General features: G+C 42.3%; 2 protein-coding genes across 2 annotated transcripts; both read left to right on the forward strand.

Moving 5' to 3' along the window:
* The first annotated feature begins 852 nt into the window (after window positions 1-852).
* LOC114854305 (ADP-ribosyl cyclase/cyclic ADP-ribose hydrolase 1-like) lies at window positions 853-3,008 on the forward strand. The gene is made up of 7 exons (XM_029148576.2): window positions 853-992; window positions 1,226-1,352; window positions 1,440-1,572; window positions 1,748-1,836; window positions 2,199-2,272; window positions 2,376-2,462; window positions 2,628-3,008. Exons 1-7 carry the CDS (start codon window positions 853-855, stop codon window positions 2,767-2,769), a joined length of 792 nt encoding a protein of 263 aa, XP_029004409.1. The 3' UTR covers window positions 2,770-3,008.
* Window positions 3,009-8,019: 5,011 nt separating this feature from the next.
* LOC114853868 (ADP-ribosyl cyclase/cyclic ADP-ribose hydrolase 1-like) lies at window positions 8,020-10,482 on the forward strand. Its single transcript, XM_029147701.3, has 7 exons — window positions 8,020-8,342; window positions 8,582-8,708; window positions 8,795-8,927; window positions 9,309-9,397; window positions 9,760-9,833; window positions 9,910-9,996; window positions 10,175-10,482. Exons 1-7 carry the CDS (start codon window positions 8,203-8,205, stop codon window positions 10,320-10,322), a joined length of 798 nt encoding a protein of 265 aa, XP_029003534.1. The 5' UTR covers window positions 8,020-8,202; the 3' UTR covers window positions 10,323-10,482.
* The last annotated feature ends 4,912 nt before the right edge of the window (window positions 10,483-15,394 follow it).

A 15,394-nucleotide genomic window follows, 5' to 3' on the forward strand; every position in this document is an offset into this window, starting at 1 on the left:
TCAGCAGCATAGCTGTGCATCAGCGTCCTGGTTTTACTCCAGAAGAGGAACTGACGAGGAGGAAAGCAAACATGAAGTAAATCATTTTCCCGCCATGTTAAACTTCCAGTGTTCAGTATGAGAAAGTGAGAGCAATAACACCAAATCTAACACACCTGAGACTTTGTAGTAACAACAAGTTACATGACACAAGGAAATGGCTACTGTAATTGGGCCCAATTTGACATTTTCACTTAGAGGTGATCTCTCTTTTGTGGCCGTTAATGACGTGTGTTGAATTATTTTGAGGAGACAGCAAATGTTCCCACTTTTACAAAATGTAAAGTCAATAATTTACAGTGTAGCAAAGTGTCATTTCTTATAGGTAAGGAAAGGAAATTTTATTAGTTCCACAGTGGGAAACTTGCTCTCTGCATTTTGACGCATCCCCTTAGGAGAGCTTGTTTTTTATATTAATAATAATCACATCACAAACAGTCCTGCTCACACCAAACTGTTATTAAGTTTATAAATTAAAAAAAATCAATGAAAAGATATTATTCTAGTATTTTTGAACATAACAAATAGTTCATTTAAACAAAGACAAGAGTTCACAGTATGTTGCATAAGTTCACATCCTTTAAATTCTCCCAGTGTGTTTTTTTTACTTTTGCTTTTGTTAGCTTAACGTGATCTGCTGACCTCAGTTTCATCAGCTCCACTAAAACAGAGGCGGTGATTGGACCAGAGTCTTAGAGAGGACTTTATAAAGAATCAGACACCAGAGCGCAACAGGCATTTCAGGTTAGAACAACGGGCTCAGTGCTGCATCCACAGTTTGTGTTATTATTGCTATTATTATTTAAGCAAATCATGAAACTCACCTGGATTGCTGTCATCGTTGGGGCGGTTGTTGTTGTGATTATTGTGCTGGGAGTTTCGTTGGGTCTGACAGTGGGAAAAAAAAAAGATTTCAAGTCAACTTTTATTGACAGGTGTGAAACGTTCAAAAGGTGAGTGATAGGTTTATTCTGGTCATGTATAAAAAGTGAGAGCAGTGACCCAGCTTCTCTTATTATTATGCTCATGTGAGACAGTATACTATTGATCCAGTTTATTAGGAACAATCACAAACAATCAGCTAAAACTAAGGTAAATATTTTTTCAACCATTTGTGTATTGGAGGCTGCAGTGCATGAGCTGTTTTTGACCATCCCATGTAATAACTAAGTGCATATGTTTTCAGATCTGACTGTAAGAACATATGGAAAACATTTTCTAAAGCCTATGTGCGGCGGAACAATTGTACTGTTCGAATGGAGGACTATAACAAACTCATGGATGCAGCCCCCCTAGAACCTCTCTGCAACAAGGTAAGCATCTATCATCACATGCCATCTTGTCTGAGCATTGGTCTGACACGTTTATTATTGTGCTATGATCTGTGTTTGACGGGTTAGGCGCTCTTCTGGAGTGACACAAAGGATTTTGCTCGTAGCATTGCAGCTAAAACTGATAATAAGACCTTGGAGAAAACGCTGTTGGGGCATACGCTGGACGGCCTGACCTGGTGTGGAAAAGAGGGCAGTGATGGTGAGTGCCTTAACGAAGAGGACTGGCTGCAGAGAATCCACTCAGAGAGGAGTTAGAACTGTTAAGTACAGTAATATCAACTATTAGCTTCCAGCTGAGCCCTGAGTCGGAGAAACAGATAAAACTATCAGTAGGAATGTTTGGGATATATATGTGTATATGTGTGTTGCCGTAGAAACCTTCACGTCTGGATGCCCAAGTTGGGGAAAAGATGATTGTGAGAACAACCCTGTCCGCTCATTTTGGAAGAGAGCCTCAGCTGCTGTAAGTTGTCAACAAGACTACATGTACAGTATGTTTTTAACCACATAGTAACAGTCTTTGGGGGGGGGGGGGGGCACATGTGGACTTGAGGTGCAGCCAGTCTCCTGTTTTACATGTTTAGAGGAGGTCGCCCTGCCTGCTCCTCAATGAGGCTTTGTGCTGCTCTCTATGGAGCCACATTGCTCAGATCTCTCCTGAGCGAGCGACAGGAAATGTTCTGGTTCCGACCTATTTCTGCATTTGTACATTGTGATTTTTGAGGGAGCAGCACACAAACACCTGCTCATGTTCCATAACGATGCTCTTTGGGTAAAACAATGTTTGTTGGAGTGAGCTGAACTCCTGCTTCGTCGTGTGTGTAGTTTGCAGATGCTGCCTGTGGTGATGTCACCGCTTTGCTGAACGGGGACAGTGACACTCCTTTCAGCCCTACGAGGTGTGTTTCTCTATATATTTATAGTGCGGACTATTTACAGTGCAGCCACCTGTTAATGTGATTTCATGTCATTCATCAACTGATTGTGGGTTTTTTTCTTCAGTATTTTTGGGAGCATTGAAATAAAGAGGCTCAAGTACCCCAGGGTTAAGAGCATGAAGGTGGTTCTGGTCTCAAAGAAGAAGCCTAAGTAATATTTTATTATACTCAAGACATTTTAAACTATCTGAGTCTGAGAAATCAATGTGGATATTGTACAGGGAAGCAGAGACTGTCTTATTGTTTCTATATCTGACACATTTACATGAGTAAAGACACTTGATTGGCTGGTTCACGCTCTCGCTCTCCTCCTCAGGGCAGACTGTTCCCACCCATCCTTAGTAGATCTACAGAATGCGCTGGATGCTGGGATCAACTACAGCTGTCGGTCTAACGGACACAAATTTTCCGCATCAGTAATTGTTTACTTGTTGCTCATGGGCCATTTTTCCTTATAGAAAAAAAGGTGTGAAACTGTGACCTACTGTCTGTATGATAAAAAGCGGTGAGAAAATAAAGTCAAGCCCCTGAACCACTGAACAGAATAGAAAGTAGAAAGTATGTGCTCAACGTGTTCCACCTGCTTCTGGTTTGATGTTTGGGGCTTTTATTTGTTATCTGTTTCACATCTATGTGAGGATTTCCCATTGACATAATGCCTTCCCTAGCCCCTACCCTACTCCTAACCATCACAAATAAACGCAGACTCTACTATACTTTTGCTCTAATTCGAACCAAAACTCAATTCTAGCCACAGCCCTAAAATCACATCTTGACCCTCAAAAACGCCTTCGGACCAGTGGGACCTGCCAAGTGTCCCCAAGTTGAAGGAAAAACATGTACACACACACACACACACACACACACACACACACACACACACACACACACACACACACACACACACACACACACACACACACACACACACAGCTGGAGGGCTGAGCTACACATCATTGTGAACCTTGTGGAGTGAGGCTGTTGTGGCAGGAAGAAGAAGACTCATCAAACCGCTGAACCTCCTCTTTCACTTTGGGTGACTTCTACAATGTCACATGTACCGAAACCAGCTGAGCAGATATTCATATTCAGAAACAAACACAAACACCTGCTCTTAGTCCTCATGAGAAGAATGTCATCTCTGACTTACTCAGCTTCTTTCTACTAATGAGAAGTGGGTGAAGGAGTACAGAACCATGGTGCAGTGCTACAAGGTTATAACCTGGTCAACGTGCAGCCTCTGTTTTATCTACTTTTATGTCTGCTTCTGTCCTTGTTTTGTAATACAACACTCAGATCCACGATTTAAAGGCATTACTGCCACTAGAGATGAGTAAAATGAGGCTGAAAGACTGACCTTGAAGTTCAATGAAAAACAATTCAACACTGATGAGAAAACCAAATGGGTAAATACAATATGTCCTCACTGTGGCTGTAAGCAAAATTAAACATTCTCCCACAGGCTGACGTTGAATTATTGGAAGGAGAGAGAACAATACTGACCCATAGAGGGCAGCACCAACAAGAGGAGATCCAAAGACTGAACGCACATTCACACAATGTGTATTTGAGCTAAAGTGAAGAATGAAAGTATAGTACAGTGGTTTTACATCACTGGACAAACCTTCCACAGCCCAGAAGTGACAAGTAATAAAGACTATGTGACCTTTACTGCCTCTTTTGAGGAAGCAGTTATAAAATGAAATCATAAAGTGATCATGTGATACTCTTTTGAATTAGCCAAACAACATGTACTGTATTTATATAAAGACATACAGTATGAATGAGACGACACAAACAAACGAGCGGAACCCAAACATACTAGTAAAACAATTTAATAATACAAGTTAGTACAAAAACTAATAAGCACTGCAAATGCAGGCAACTAATGCACATTAACACTAACAGATAATTACTAAACAAACAGATACAAACCAACTAAGTAGAAATGCTAAAACATGTAACATGAGACACGGACAAACAGTCGCAATACAAACCAGAACCAAAACCCCAAAACTGGAACACACAGAGCAGTAGCAACACAACTAACAAGCCAAGAGGTAACACCACGCATCATAACACAAACCAAAGAGTGACTAATACAAACTCAGAACTTACGAGACATAACAGGTGGAAACTGATTACGCTGATTACACGCAAGGATCAGAAAAGTGACGTCACGGGACAAGATCAACCAAAGCTAACAAAGACGTGCATAACAAACAAGACAAGAGCGCCCCCTAGCAACAAGACAGGCTAATTACCAGACTCACAGCAGGTGAGAGGTGAACACCAGCAACCTGTCACAGTATGAACGTAGGTTCGACTGTGAGGAGATCTGGAGATGGTTTGAGGAGGCGGTCGTGCATCAGTCCTATTGTACCGTGACGGTGGAGGATTATGGTCAGATGTTTTATGCCGTGCCTCAGTCCTGGCCTTGTGATAGGGTGAGAAGCATCACACTCGGCCTCCAGCGCCATCATTCATGTGTTTGTACCAGAGGAAAATGATTTACTTCATGTTTGCTCTCCTCCTCATCAGTTCGTCTTCTGGAGTAAAACCAGGATGCTGATGCACAGCTATGCTGCTGGGGTTGTGTGTCACTTCTGGACTCAGGACGCACTCAGCATAAATGTAACAATGATTCATTCTTTTGTTTTCAGTTTGTGTTAAACATCAAATACTTCAAAGCAGATACTGTAAATGCATATCTAACCATGTACTTTATTTTTTATAGACAGGGGCTCTTTATTCATGTCTTTTTCAATCAATCAAATAGCTGCTTATCTTGGTGGATAAAAACACATGAATAAAGAGTTCCTGTCCATAAGCCATAAAGTCGTAATAGTTTATAGACATGGACTTTGTCATTGAACAGCAGGCAGTGATCAAAAAACTCCAGAACTCCAGCAAAGGTACAGGCAGGAACAAGGCAGAAAGGCAGGGTCTAAAACAGGCATGAGACAAAAACGTGAGCAGACGAGCAAGCTTGACGTTTCTTGCTCATGGACACACCTGGTGCCAGAGGCAGGGTTCGAACCAGAGACCTTCTGCTTCCACCTACTGAGCCGCCAGGCCACTATAATTTCAGATCCTCAGCTCTTTTCCATGAGCTGCCATGTTGAACTTCCAGTGCTCAGTATGAGAGAGTGACACCAAATCTAACACACCTTAGACTTTGTAGTAACAACAAGTTACATGACACAAGGAAATGGCTAATTGGGCCCAATTTGACATTTTCACTTAGAGGTGATCTCTCTTTTGTGTTAATCATGTGTGTTGAATTATTTTGAGGAGACAGCAAATGTTCCCACTTTTACAAAATGTATAGTCAATAATTTACAATGTAGCAAAGTGTCATTTCTTATAGGTAAGGAAAGGAAATTCTATTATTAGTTCCACAGTGGGAAATGTATGTAACCTGCTCCGGAGCAGGTTATGTTTCTGAGCAGGGCGTGTCCGTTTGATGACGAGCCCGTGGACGTGAAGGCGCAGCTTCTAATAATTTTTTCCACAGTGAGAGGGTCATAAAGCCACGTATCGATGTTTTTTCATCTGATTTTAATATGAGAATCATTTGAAGGAGGGAGTGTTATCGCTTTTCTAAAGAATCGTCAATGTATTTAACGAACCATTTGAAACATTTCATCTTAAACTTAACAAACGCGTGTCTGCACATACCACAGAAAGCATTCTGTGTGTAGCTCTTATCGATCTGCATCGATAGCACCCACATTCCTATTAAAGCTCCTTCAGTCAATGAAGGAGACTATGTTAATAGAAAGTCATTTCACAGTATCAATGTGCAGGTAATTATTATTTTCTGTTGTGAATCTTTTGGTTTAAAGACCATTAAACTCAATACTGTTTCCATTAACTAGGTAATATTTGATGCAACCCATCTCATCACTAATGTTGAAGCCAAATGATCAGGGTCAGTGCATGATTCCAGAATCTTTAGGGAATCATCAATATGTCACATGTTTCAACAGGGTATGTTGTAATTTACACAATTTCATGTTTTTACTGTATTGTTTTATTGTTTTACACATTTAAATCATCACAGGACACTACAATAGCTACTTGCTGGGGGACAGAGGGTTCCCTTGTCTGCCCTATTAAATGACACCTACCCTGAACCTGAGCCTGGACCACAGATACGGTTCAACCGGGCCCACAGCAGAACACGGCCAAGGTGGAGATGACCACATGCATCCTGAAGGCGAAGTTCCAGCGTCTACGTGGCCTCAGGGTCAGTCCAGAGAGGGCATGTGACAATATAGTGGATTGTGTTGTCCTTCACAACATTGCCACAATACGAGGAGAGCCATCCTCCTTTTTCTGCTGAAGATGAGCAAGAGGATGCAGTAGTGAACCAAGTAGACCACAGAGATGGAAGACTCTAAAGACACATGATTTGTCAGAATCACTTTTATTAAGGTTTCTGCACCAAAGCACTCATGTCCTGAAAAATAAAATGGAATATTATTTACATTGCTTCACACAATGTCCCAGACTGTGTGCTTTCTGGAGGGTCCAATAATATAATCCGTCCATCAGTGACTGCAAGACAATGCAACCCATAAGATCAAAGTTGTCAGGGGCTCACCGCGAGCAGACAGGGATGAAGGACCCAAACGCACAGCTCAGGAGACAGGATCAGGGATGAACAGAGCTTATTCAACATTACCCAAGAACGGCAGGCAAAACAGAAGTCGGGCAGGCAGTAGTCAAAAACCGAGGGTCACGATATCCAGGCAGAGGTACAGGCAGGAACAAGGCAAAGCGCAGTCAGGGCAGGCACGGGTCAAAACAAAACCAGAACACTTACCTGGATACAGATGGTGGGTCTGACACGACAAACAACTAACTGACAACGAACAAAGGGACGTGCAGGTGCTTAAATGCAGGCAGGTGATTGATGACGAGACACAGCTGGTGATGACATGACAGGAAACAAAGATGAACTAGGCAAGACAGGACAGAAGCGGAAGTGCATGAAACAGGAAATGAACATAACAACCCAGAAGACACAGGAACAGCCTGGTTCATGACAAAAGTGAAATAAAGTCAGAGTACTGCAACACTGTAGAAGCCTATGCAAGATATAGATCCTGTAATTGTGTAATCAAATCTTACCTTTTAGTAGGATTTTGTGTTTCATTTTGACTTTGAACAGAGTTCCTCTTGCTCCAGAAGGATTACACCTTTTAAACAAGAATATTACTATTATCTAATATTATTCGAATCTCATGGAATTACAGTAATGTTACAAAACGATGTGGAAGTTATGTTTCATTTTCCTTTACAATAAAATAGAAGAGGGCAACATTACTTTATTTTTCTTTTCTTTGTGCTTTGTGTTGCTTTTTCTATTAATAATCGGCTTAAATTCCTCATTCTCTGCATTAAAACCTCTAACGCCGCTGTTGAAATACGCTGCCATTATAGTGTCGCTTCTGATTTCCATGGTGACTCGTGAACATGGCGATCCATTGACAATGTCTTTATATATACGCCGTGCACGTGCGTTAACTCTGGGTTACCGACAGGAGGTAGATTAACCTAACTCTTATCGGGTGTTTTGGAACCGACATACTCATACTAGTTCTGGGTTAATCAAATGAGAGTTCAGGGTTTGGCAGAAGCTTAATCAACCCTGCTTTCTGGAACACACCCCTGATCACACCAAACTGTTATTAAGTTAATAAATAAAAAAGACCTCAGTTTCATCAGCTCCACTAAAACAGAGGCGGTGATTGGATCAGAGTTGGATATTGCACTTAATAAGTAACCAGATACCAGAGCCCAACAGGCATTTGAGGTTAGAACAACGGGCTGAGTGCTGCATCCACAGTTTGTGTTATTCTTACCATTATCATCATTTGAACATGAAAGGCATCTGGATTGGTGTCATCGTTGGGGTGTCGGTTGCTGCTGTGATTATGGTAGCGGGACTTTCGTTTGGTCTGACGATGGGCAAAAAAGGATTCATTTCAACTTTCATGACGAACTGTGGGAAGCACAAAGGGTGAGTGATGTTACTGCAGTTTAAGTTTATTCAGGCAGTGTATAAAAGGTCAGAACAGTGACATAAAAGCAGCTTCTCTAATATGAACATGCACGACTGTACTTACTATGCAACATAGGCACTATCAGCACCATTCGTGTCTTGGAGGCTGCAGTGCATGAGCTGTGTGGTGCTGTGTGAATGACTATGTTATTTTGACCATCCCATGTAATAACAAACTACATTTACTACGTTTTTAGAGCTAACTGTCCGAAGATATGGGAAGCATTTTCTCAAGCCTATGTGGGGAAGAACTCCTGTGAAGTTCCGATGGAGGCGTATGACTCTCTCATACAAAGAGCTCCTATTGAACCTATGCACAGCACGGTAAGCATCTACATCACATGCCATCTAGTCTGAGCAGGGGTCTGGTCTGTTCATTAATGTGATATGATCTGTGTTTGGGGGCTTAGGCGCTCCTCTGGAGCAAAACAGACGGTTTTCAACAGCGCTACAAAACAAACACTAAGAGTTTGGTCTTGGGGGACACTCTGTTGGGATCTTTGCTGGGCAATGAGACCTGGTGTGGAAAAGAGGGCAGTGAAGGTGAGTGCCTTAATAAAGCCCTTAGTTAATGCTACAGGGAATCAGCTCAGATACAGTAGGAGTCATAACTGATAATGAGAACTACCTGCTATTACAGTTCATCTCCTCTGATGTAACACGTACAAAGTCACTCATCTCACTTTTCCTTTTATCACATCCCAATTTGGAAATTTGGCAACAATTTCTAATATTAGGTACCCTATACTTAACAGCACATAGTAGCATAGCATAGTAGTTATTCAGTGCAGCAGAGAAGTGATGCTTGAGCTGCCAGTTGTCTCGACAGCCTCAGGCTAAAGAGGAGAAACTGTAGGAACGCTGATAGCATCCTGCTGCCTGTAACCAGCTACTGTAAATGACTGGATGTGTGTGTTGCCGTAGAAACCATCACGTCTGGATGCCCAAGTTGGGGCGAAAATGATTGTGAGAACAACCCCGTCCGCTCGTTTTGGAAGAGAGCCTCAGCTGCTGTAAGTTGTCAACAAGACTACATGTACAGTATGTTTTTAACCACATAGTAACAGTATTTTGGGGGGGGGGGGGTCAGAGTGACACATGTGGACTTGAGGTGCAGCCAGTCTCCTGTTTTACATGTTTAGAGGAGGTCGCCCTGCCTGCTCCTCAATGAGCCTTTGTGCTGCTCTCTATGGAGCCACATTGCTCAGATCTCTCCTGAGAGAGCGGAAGGAAATGTTCTGGTTCTGACCGACCTCTGCATCTGTACATTGTGATTTTTGAGGGAGCAGCACACAAACACCTGTTCATTTTCCATAACGATGCTCTGTGTGTAAAACGGTGTATGTTCCTGCCTCATCCTTTATGTCATATGTAGTTTGCAGATGCTGCCCGTGGTGATGTGACGGCTTTGCTGAACGCAGACATTGATGATCCTTTCAGCCCGACGAGGTGTGTTCTTCTAAAGTAATTATGTATATTTGTACACTATTTACAGTGAAGTTGTGTCTCACTGGTTTTTCTTCAGTATGTTCAGGAGCATTGAAATAAAAAGGCTCAGGCACCCCATGGTTGAGAGCATGAAGGTGGTTCTGGTCACAAAGAACTACCCTGGGTAAAATTTTCAATTATACTCATTGAAATTTAAGCCATCTGAGTTCAAAAAACTTTGAGAGAAATCTGTGTGGGTTCTGCTTGTACAGTGAAGCAGAGGCTGATGTCCTATTGTTCCTATCTGACACATGAGTAAAGTCACTTGATTGACTGCATCATGCTCTCGCTCTCCTCCTCAGGAATAACTGTGAGAAACCATTCCTAGAAGACCTACGGAGGGAGCTGGACACACAAATCACGTACAGCTGCACAGAAGTGTCTAACGGACACAAATGTTTGGCATCTCTACTTGTTTACTTGTTGCTCATTGGCCAGTTTTTTTTATAGAAAACACAATTTTTCAAAATAAATACTTTAAATAACATTTTTTGACATTTTTTTGTTTAAGATCATGCAGGTGCTTTTGCTAAGTCAGGTCAAGTGTCAAACTACTGTAACTGGTGCTGGTTTTCTAATAAAAGGTGAACGTGTGGATCATAATGTGATGACACATGATTAGTTTCTTTTTTGCTTTAGGAGAAACTGTGACCTGCTGTCGGTATTATAAAAAGCTGTGAGCAAATAAAGTCAAGCCACTAAACCACTGAACAGAATAGAAAGTATGTGCTCAACGCATACTTGCTTCTGGTTTCAGACCGCATGAGGTCTTATCTGTCATGTGTGAATCAGAGGTGACACACACACACACACGCACGCACGCACGCACGCACGCACGCACGCACGCACGCACGCACGCACGCACGCACGCACGCACGCACGCACGCACACACACACACACACACACACACACACACACACACACACACACAGGGCTGAGCTTCATCATTCATATCATTCATCAATCATTGTGAACCTTGTGGAGTGAGGCAGGAAGAAGGAGACTCATCAAGTGATGCTGAACCTCCTCGTTCCCTTCCAGCGACCTCTGCAGTGTCACACGTACCGTAAACCGGTTTATCACATTCATACTCAGACCCAAACACCAACACCTGCTCTTAGTCCTCACGAGATGAATGTCGTCTCTGTCTTACTCAGCTTCTATCTGTCTTACTATATTTAATACTATTACTATTATACTATTTAGTACTACATTTAATGTTCACTCATAGCTAACATTAAGTCCTGTGATGGTGAGTTCAGCACAGACACAGCCTGGGGGAAGAAGCTGACTCTGGTTCTGGTGGTTCTGGTGGCCATTGGTCTGTGGCGCCTGCCAGAGGGGAGGAGTTTAAACACTCGTGATTTAAAGGCATTACTGCAAGAAGTGCGCGGTGACTAGTCTGAAGACGAGGCAAATGAGGCTGAAGGAGTGCACTTGAAGTTTAATAAGATCAATTCAACACTGATGAAGAAAATAAATGGGTCCTCACTGCGGTGCCGCCCTGAAGACACACTGAAGCATTTTCAGCAAAATGAAAGTAAAACTTTAAGCGACATAAAACATTTTCCCACAGGCTGAAGATGCTGACACTGGATAACTGAAAGAAGGAGTGAGAGAACAACGCTCTGACCTGTAGAGGGCAGCACCAGCAAGAGGGGATCCAAAGACTGAACGAGGCAAGACAAAAGCGCTCACTGGCAACAACACACAGTAGGTGAGCAACCTGTCACAATATGAACATAGGTACGACTGTGAGGAGACGGTGGAGGATTATGGTCAGATGTTTTATGCCGTGCCTCAGTCATGGCCTTATGATAGGGTGAGAAGACTCACACTGGGCCTCCAGCACCATCATTCATGTGTTTGTACCAGAGGAAAATGATTTACTTCATGTTTGCTCTCCTCCTCGTCAGTTCCTCTTCTGGAGTAAAACCAGGACGCTGATGCACAGCTATGCTGCTGGGGTTGTGTGTCACTTCTGGACTCGGGACACACTCAGCATAAATGTAATAATGATTCATTCTTTTATTTTCAGTTTGCGATAAACATCAGACGCCTACTTGAAAGCAGATAAATGTAAATCTACAATAATCTGGTCCAGTTCTAGTTCTAGAACTAAGAACCAAGTTCTAACCAGACACCAGGAAACATAATCTGTCTGTAAATGTGAGAACTAATGAAGGTCTTTTATTGCGATTGAAATAAATGCCATTTGTTAACAGGACCCTGATGATTCTCCAGTGTGTCCAGGACCCCAAACAGCCTTATGCCAGACGTGTGCAGCCAGCCTCCTGAAAGGCTTTACAGACAAATAAAGCACCTGGGATGAAATGGAATGATCTGAATGTAAATCCATCCAGAAATGAAGCATGGACAGATTAAGACTTTATGAGTCTGTTGATGTTAATGTAACAGCACCAGCAGCAGTGATTAAAGTCTTTTCTAAGAGCACAGAAACAGGGACAGTCCATTTGTTCTAGATTATAATCGATATGATGATAATTTAATAAATTTCAGAATTCCATCTTTAATTTGATGGCGCTTACACCTACTGTGTATAGTATAAATCACAAATGGCACATACAATATTAATATATCTTGTCACAGCACTAAGAAATGACACTTTGCTACCATGTAGTCAGTGAACAGTGAACATTTGTTCACCTCAAAATAACTCAACACACAACCAGTAAATTCTCAACCGCTGTTCACAAACGTGAACCCCTAGATGTTGAGGTTGGGCTCAACGTGTCAATAATCTGTGTGGCCACCTTTATTTTCCAGCACTGCCTTTACTCCGTGTTCACCAGAGTCCTCTTCCACTCCTCCATGATGACATCATTGAGCTGGATGCAAGACAGCTTGTGCACCTCCACCTTCCGTTTGACGCATAGATGCTCAATAGGGTTTAGGTCTGGAGACATGCTTGGCCAGTGCATTATCTTACCCTTGACCTCTTTAGCAAGGCAGCGCTCATCTCAGGTATGTGTTTGGGGGGGTCGTGATAATGTTGGAAGCCCAGCGTCACAGTCTATGATGCTCTGCTTCAGTGTCACAGTACATGTTGGAATTCATGGTTCCCTCAATTAACTGACCCCAGTTAACACTTATACGTCTTATACGTCCATTTCCCAGACATAAACTATGATGCTGCTCTATGAGAGAGTGAGAGCATTAACACCAAATATACCACACCTGAGACTGTAACAATAACACGTTACATGACACTGGGAGATAAAATGGCTAATTGGGCCCAATTTTGACATTTTCACTTAGAGGTGTGTTCACTTTTGTGGCAGTTAATGAGTTATTGAGTTATTTTCTTTGTAAAATAAAGAAATCCTGTTTGTGGCAGTAGGATTGAGTTGTGTGAAGGATAATTATAAAGACAGATGCTCCAGTTTAATTGATCCTCTTTGACCCACCTGTTGTTGCAAAGCTTCTCTGGAGGATCCCAATCAAATGCTGCTGTTTGATGGGGAGAAACATACTAATTAGCAGGATTACAGTGAGCTGCAAAGCAGATAATTATACAAATGCAAATATGCCTATTTTTGCTGCAACTTGTGTTTTGTGGTAAAGGTTTTTTATTCGTTTGTTTGTTTGGAAACTGTCCTCACACCAAACTGACATAATAAAATGTGCCTGGTAAGTAAATTAGAATAACGTTATGGGATTTTAATACATTTGAACATAAATAGTTCATCAAAACTAAAACAGTTCAAGAGTTCAAGTTACGCTGCGCAAGTTCACATCCTTTATTCATTTGCTTTTGTCACCTTGACTTAGCGTCGTAGTTCGGCTTGAGCAGCTCCACCAAACCAGAGACAGTGATTGGACCAGAGACGGTTATTGCGCCACTCTGGATAGTTGCAGTGCGGTATTCATGCAATAATTAGGCTAATACTTTTGCTATTATACTATTTAACGTATAGTTTTTGAGTAATGCACTAAATAACTTTGACATTAAAAAACGAATATTTTCTGTATATGTTGCTCTGTATTATTGTGTATATTTGTAACTAACTATTAACAGTGCAGCCACCTGTTAATGTGATTTCATAGTATTCATTAACTGATTGGGGTTTTTTTTCTTCAGTATTTTTGGGAGCATTGAGATAAAGAAGTTCAAACACCCCAGGGTTAAGAGCATGAAGGTGGTTCTGGTCTCAAAGAACAAGCCTATGTAATATTTCCTTATACTTAGGACATTTTAAACCATCTGAGTCTGAGAAATCAGTGTGGGTATTGTACAGGGAAACAAGGATTGACGTCTTATTGTTTGGATGCTGGGATCAACTACAGATGTCAGTCTAACGGACACACATTTTCCGCATCAGTATTATTTACTTGTTGCTGATGGGCCATTTCTCCTTATAGAAAAAAGGTGTGAAACTAAAGCCAAGCCACTAAACCACTGAACAGATAAGAAAGTATGTGCTCAACGTATTCCACCTGCTTCTGGTTTGATGCGCGGGCCTTCAGACCACAAGAGGTTGTATCTGTTGTATGTGAATCAGAGGTGGCACACACACACACACACACACACACACACACACACACACACACACACACACACACACACACACACACACACACACACACACACACACACACAGGAAGCTGATGGGCTGAGCTACCTTGTCAGTGAGACAGGAAGAAGGAGACTCATCGAGCCTCCTCTCCTTTCCCTTCGCGCGACCTCCGCAGTGTCACGCGTACCGTAAACCGGCTGAGCTGTGTAGGTGCTGGGAAGACGAGCCCGGGGTTTACAGGTGTTACATGAACAACACCCCCTGTGTAAAACCACAACATGAGGCACTGTGAGGTTACAGTAGTTACGGTAAGCAGCATCGCGGTATGAGTCAGCGAGAATCATAAGGAGAGAACGACCATGAGCAGATCAATGAAAACCCAAAATGTCTCTATCATGAAAATAACTATGACGACAATAGTCTGAACTCACTCAGAATCACTGTTGTCCTCTGTGTCAATCATCTAGATTGGGGTTGCAATAAACTCAGATGTCTCAGCTCTTTTGTGCATCATAATTAGCTCATTAAAACATCTAAAATTGACTTACTGATCTCGACATGACCACTCCAGGGGGATTTCTATGTCCAAATCTACTTAAAGGTTTCGGTTTTGTGATTACGAACCACGTGATCCGTCAGCGTTTGATCTGGACTCTCTCCCTTACACGCTGGGATCTTTACAATGTATATTTAACCCAATCATGTTTGACGCCTCAGCAGCTACTGCACCTCAGCACTGTGTCAGTGACACAAACGCACCAAACGCACAGAGCAGAGTGTTGAGCAGATGGGACGGATCACAGCAGGCAGAGCTCAACCACAGACACACAAACGAGTCCTAGAGAGAAGCAAAACCACCAGCACCCACCTCCCCGTGTGTCACTTCAGTAGGTGTGCTGCTCCTCGGTGGGAGGAGGAGAGGCCTGCACCTTCACAACCCTAGTTGTGTTCTTAGAAATAGGTTTTCAGTGGCATCATTGTAT

Source organism: Betta splendens, chromosome 4, assembly GCF_900634795.4.
Source record: "Betta splendens chromosome 4, fBetSpl5.4, whole genome shotgun sequence".
Classification (NCBI taxonomy): domain Eukaryota; kingdom Metazoa; phylum Chordata; class Actinopteri; order Anabantiformes; family Osphronemidae; genus Betta; species Betta splendens.

Coding starts and splice junctions, on each gene's coding strand:
- LOC114854305 (XM_029148576.2), top strand. CDS start 853: ATGAAACTCACCTGGATTGCTGTCATCGTTGGGGCGGTTGTTGTTGTG. Junction 1,837..2,198: donor GGAAGAGAGCCTCAGCTGCT/GTAAGTTGTCAA, acceptor TCGTGTGTGTAG/TTTGCAGATGCTGCCTGTGG. Junction 2,463..2,627: donor GTCTCAAAGAAGAAGCCTAA/GTAATATTTTAT, acceptor TCTCCTCCTCAG/GGCAGACTGTTCCCACCCAT.
- LOC114853868 (XM_029147701.3), top strand. CDS start 8,203: ATGAAAGGCATCTGGATTGGTGTCATCGTTGGGGTGTCGGTTGCTGCT. Junction 8,343..8,581: donor AACTGTGGGAAGCACAAAGG/GTGAGTGATGTT, acceptor CTACGTTTTTAG/AGCTAACTGTCCGAAGATAT. Junction 8,928..9,308: donor TGGAAAAGAGGGCAGTGAAG/GTGAGTGCCTTA, acceptor GTGTTGCCGTAG/AAACCATCACGTCTGGATGC.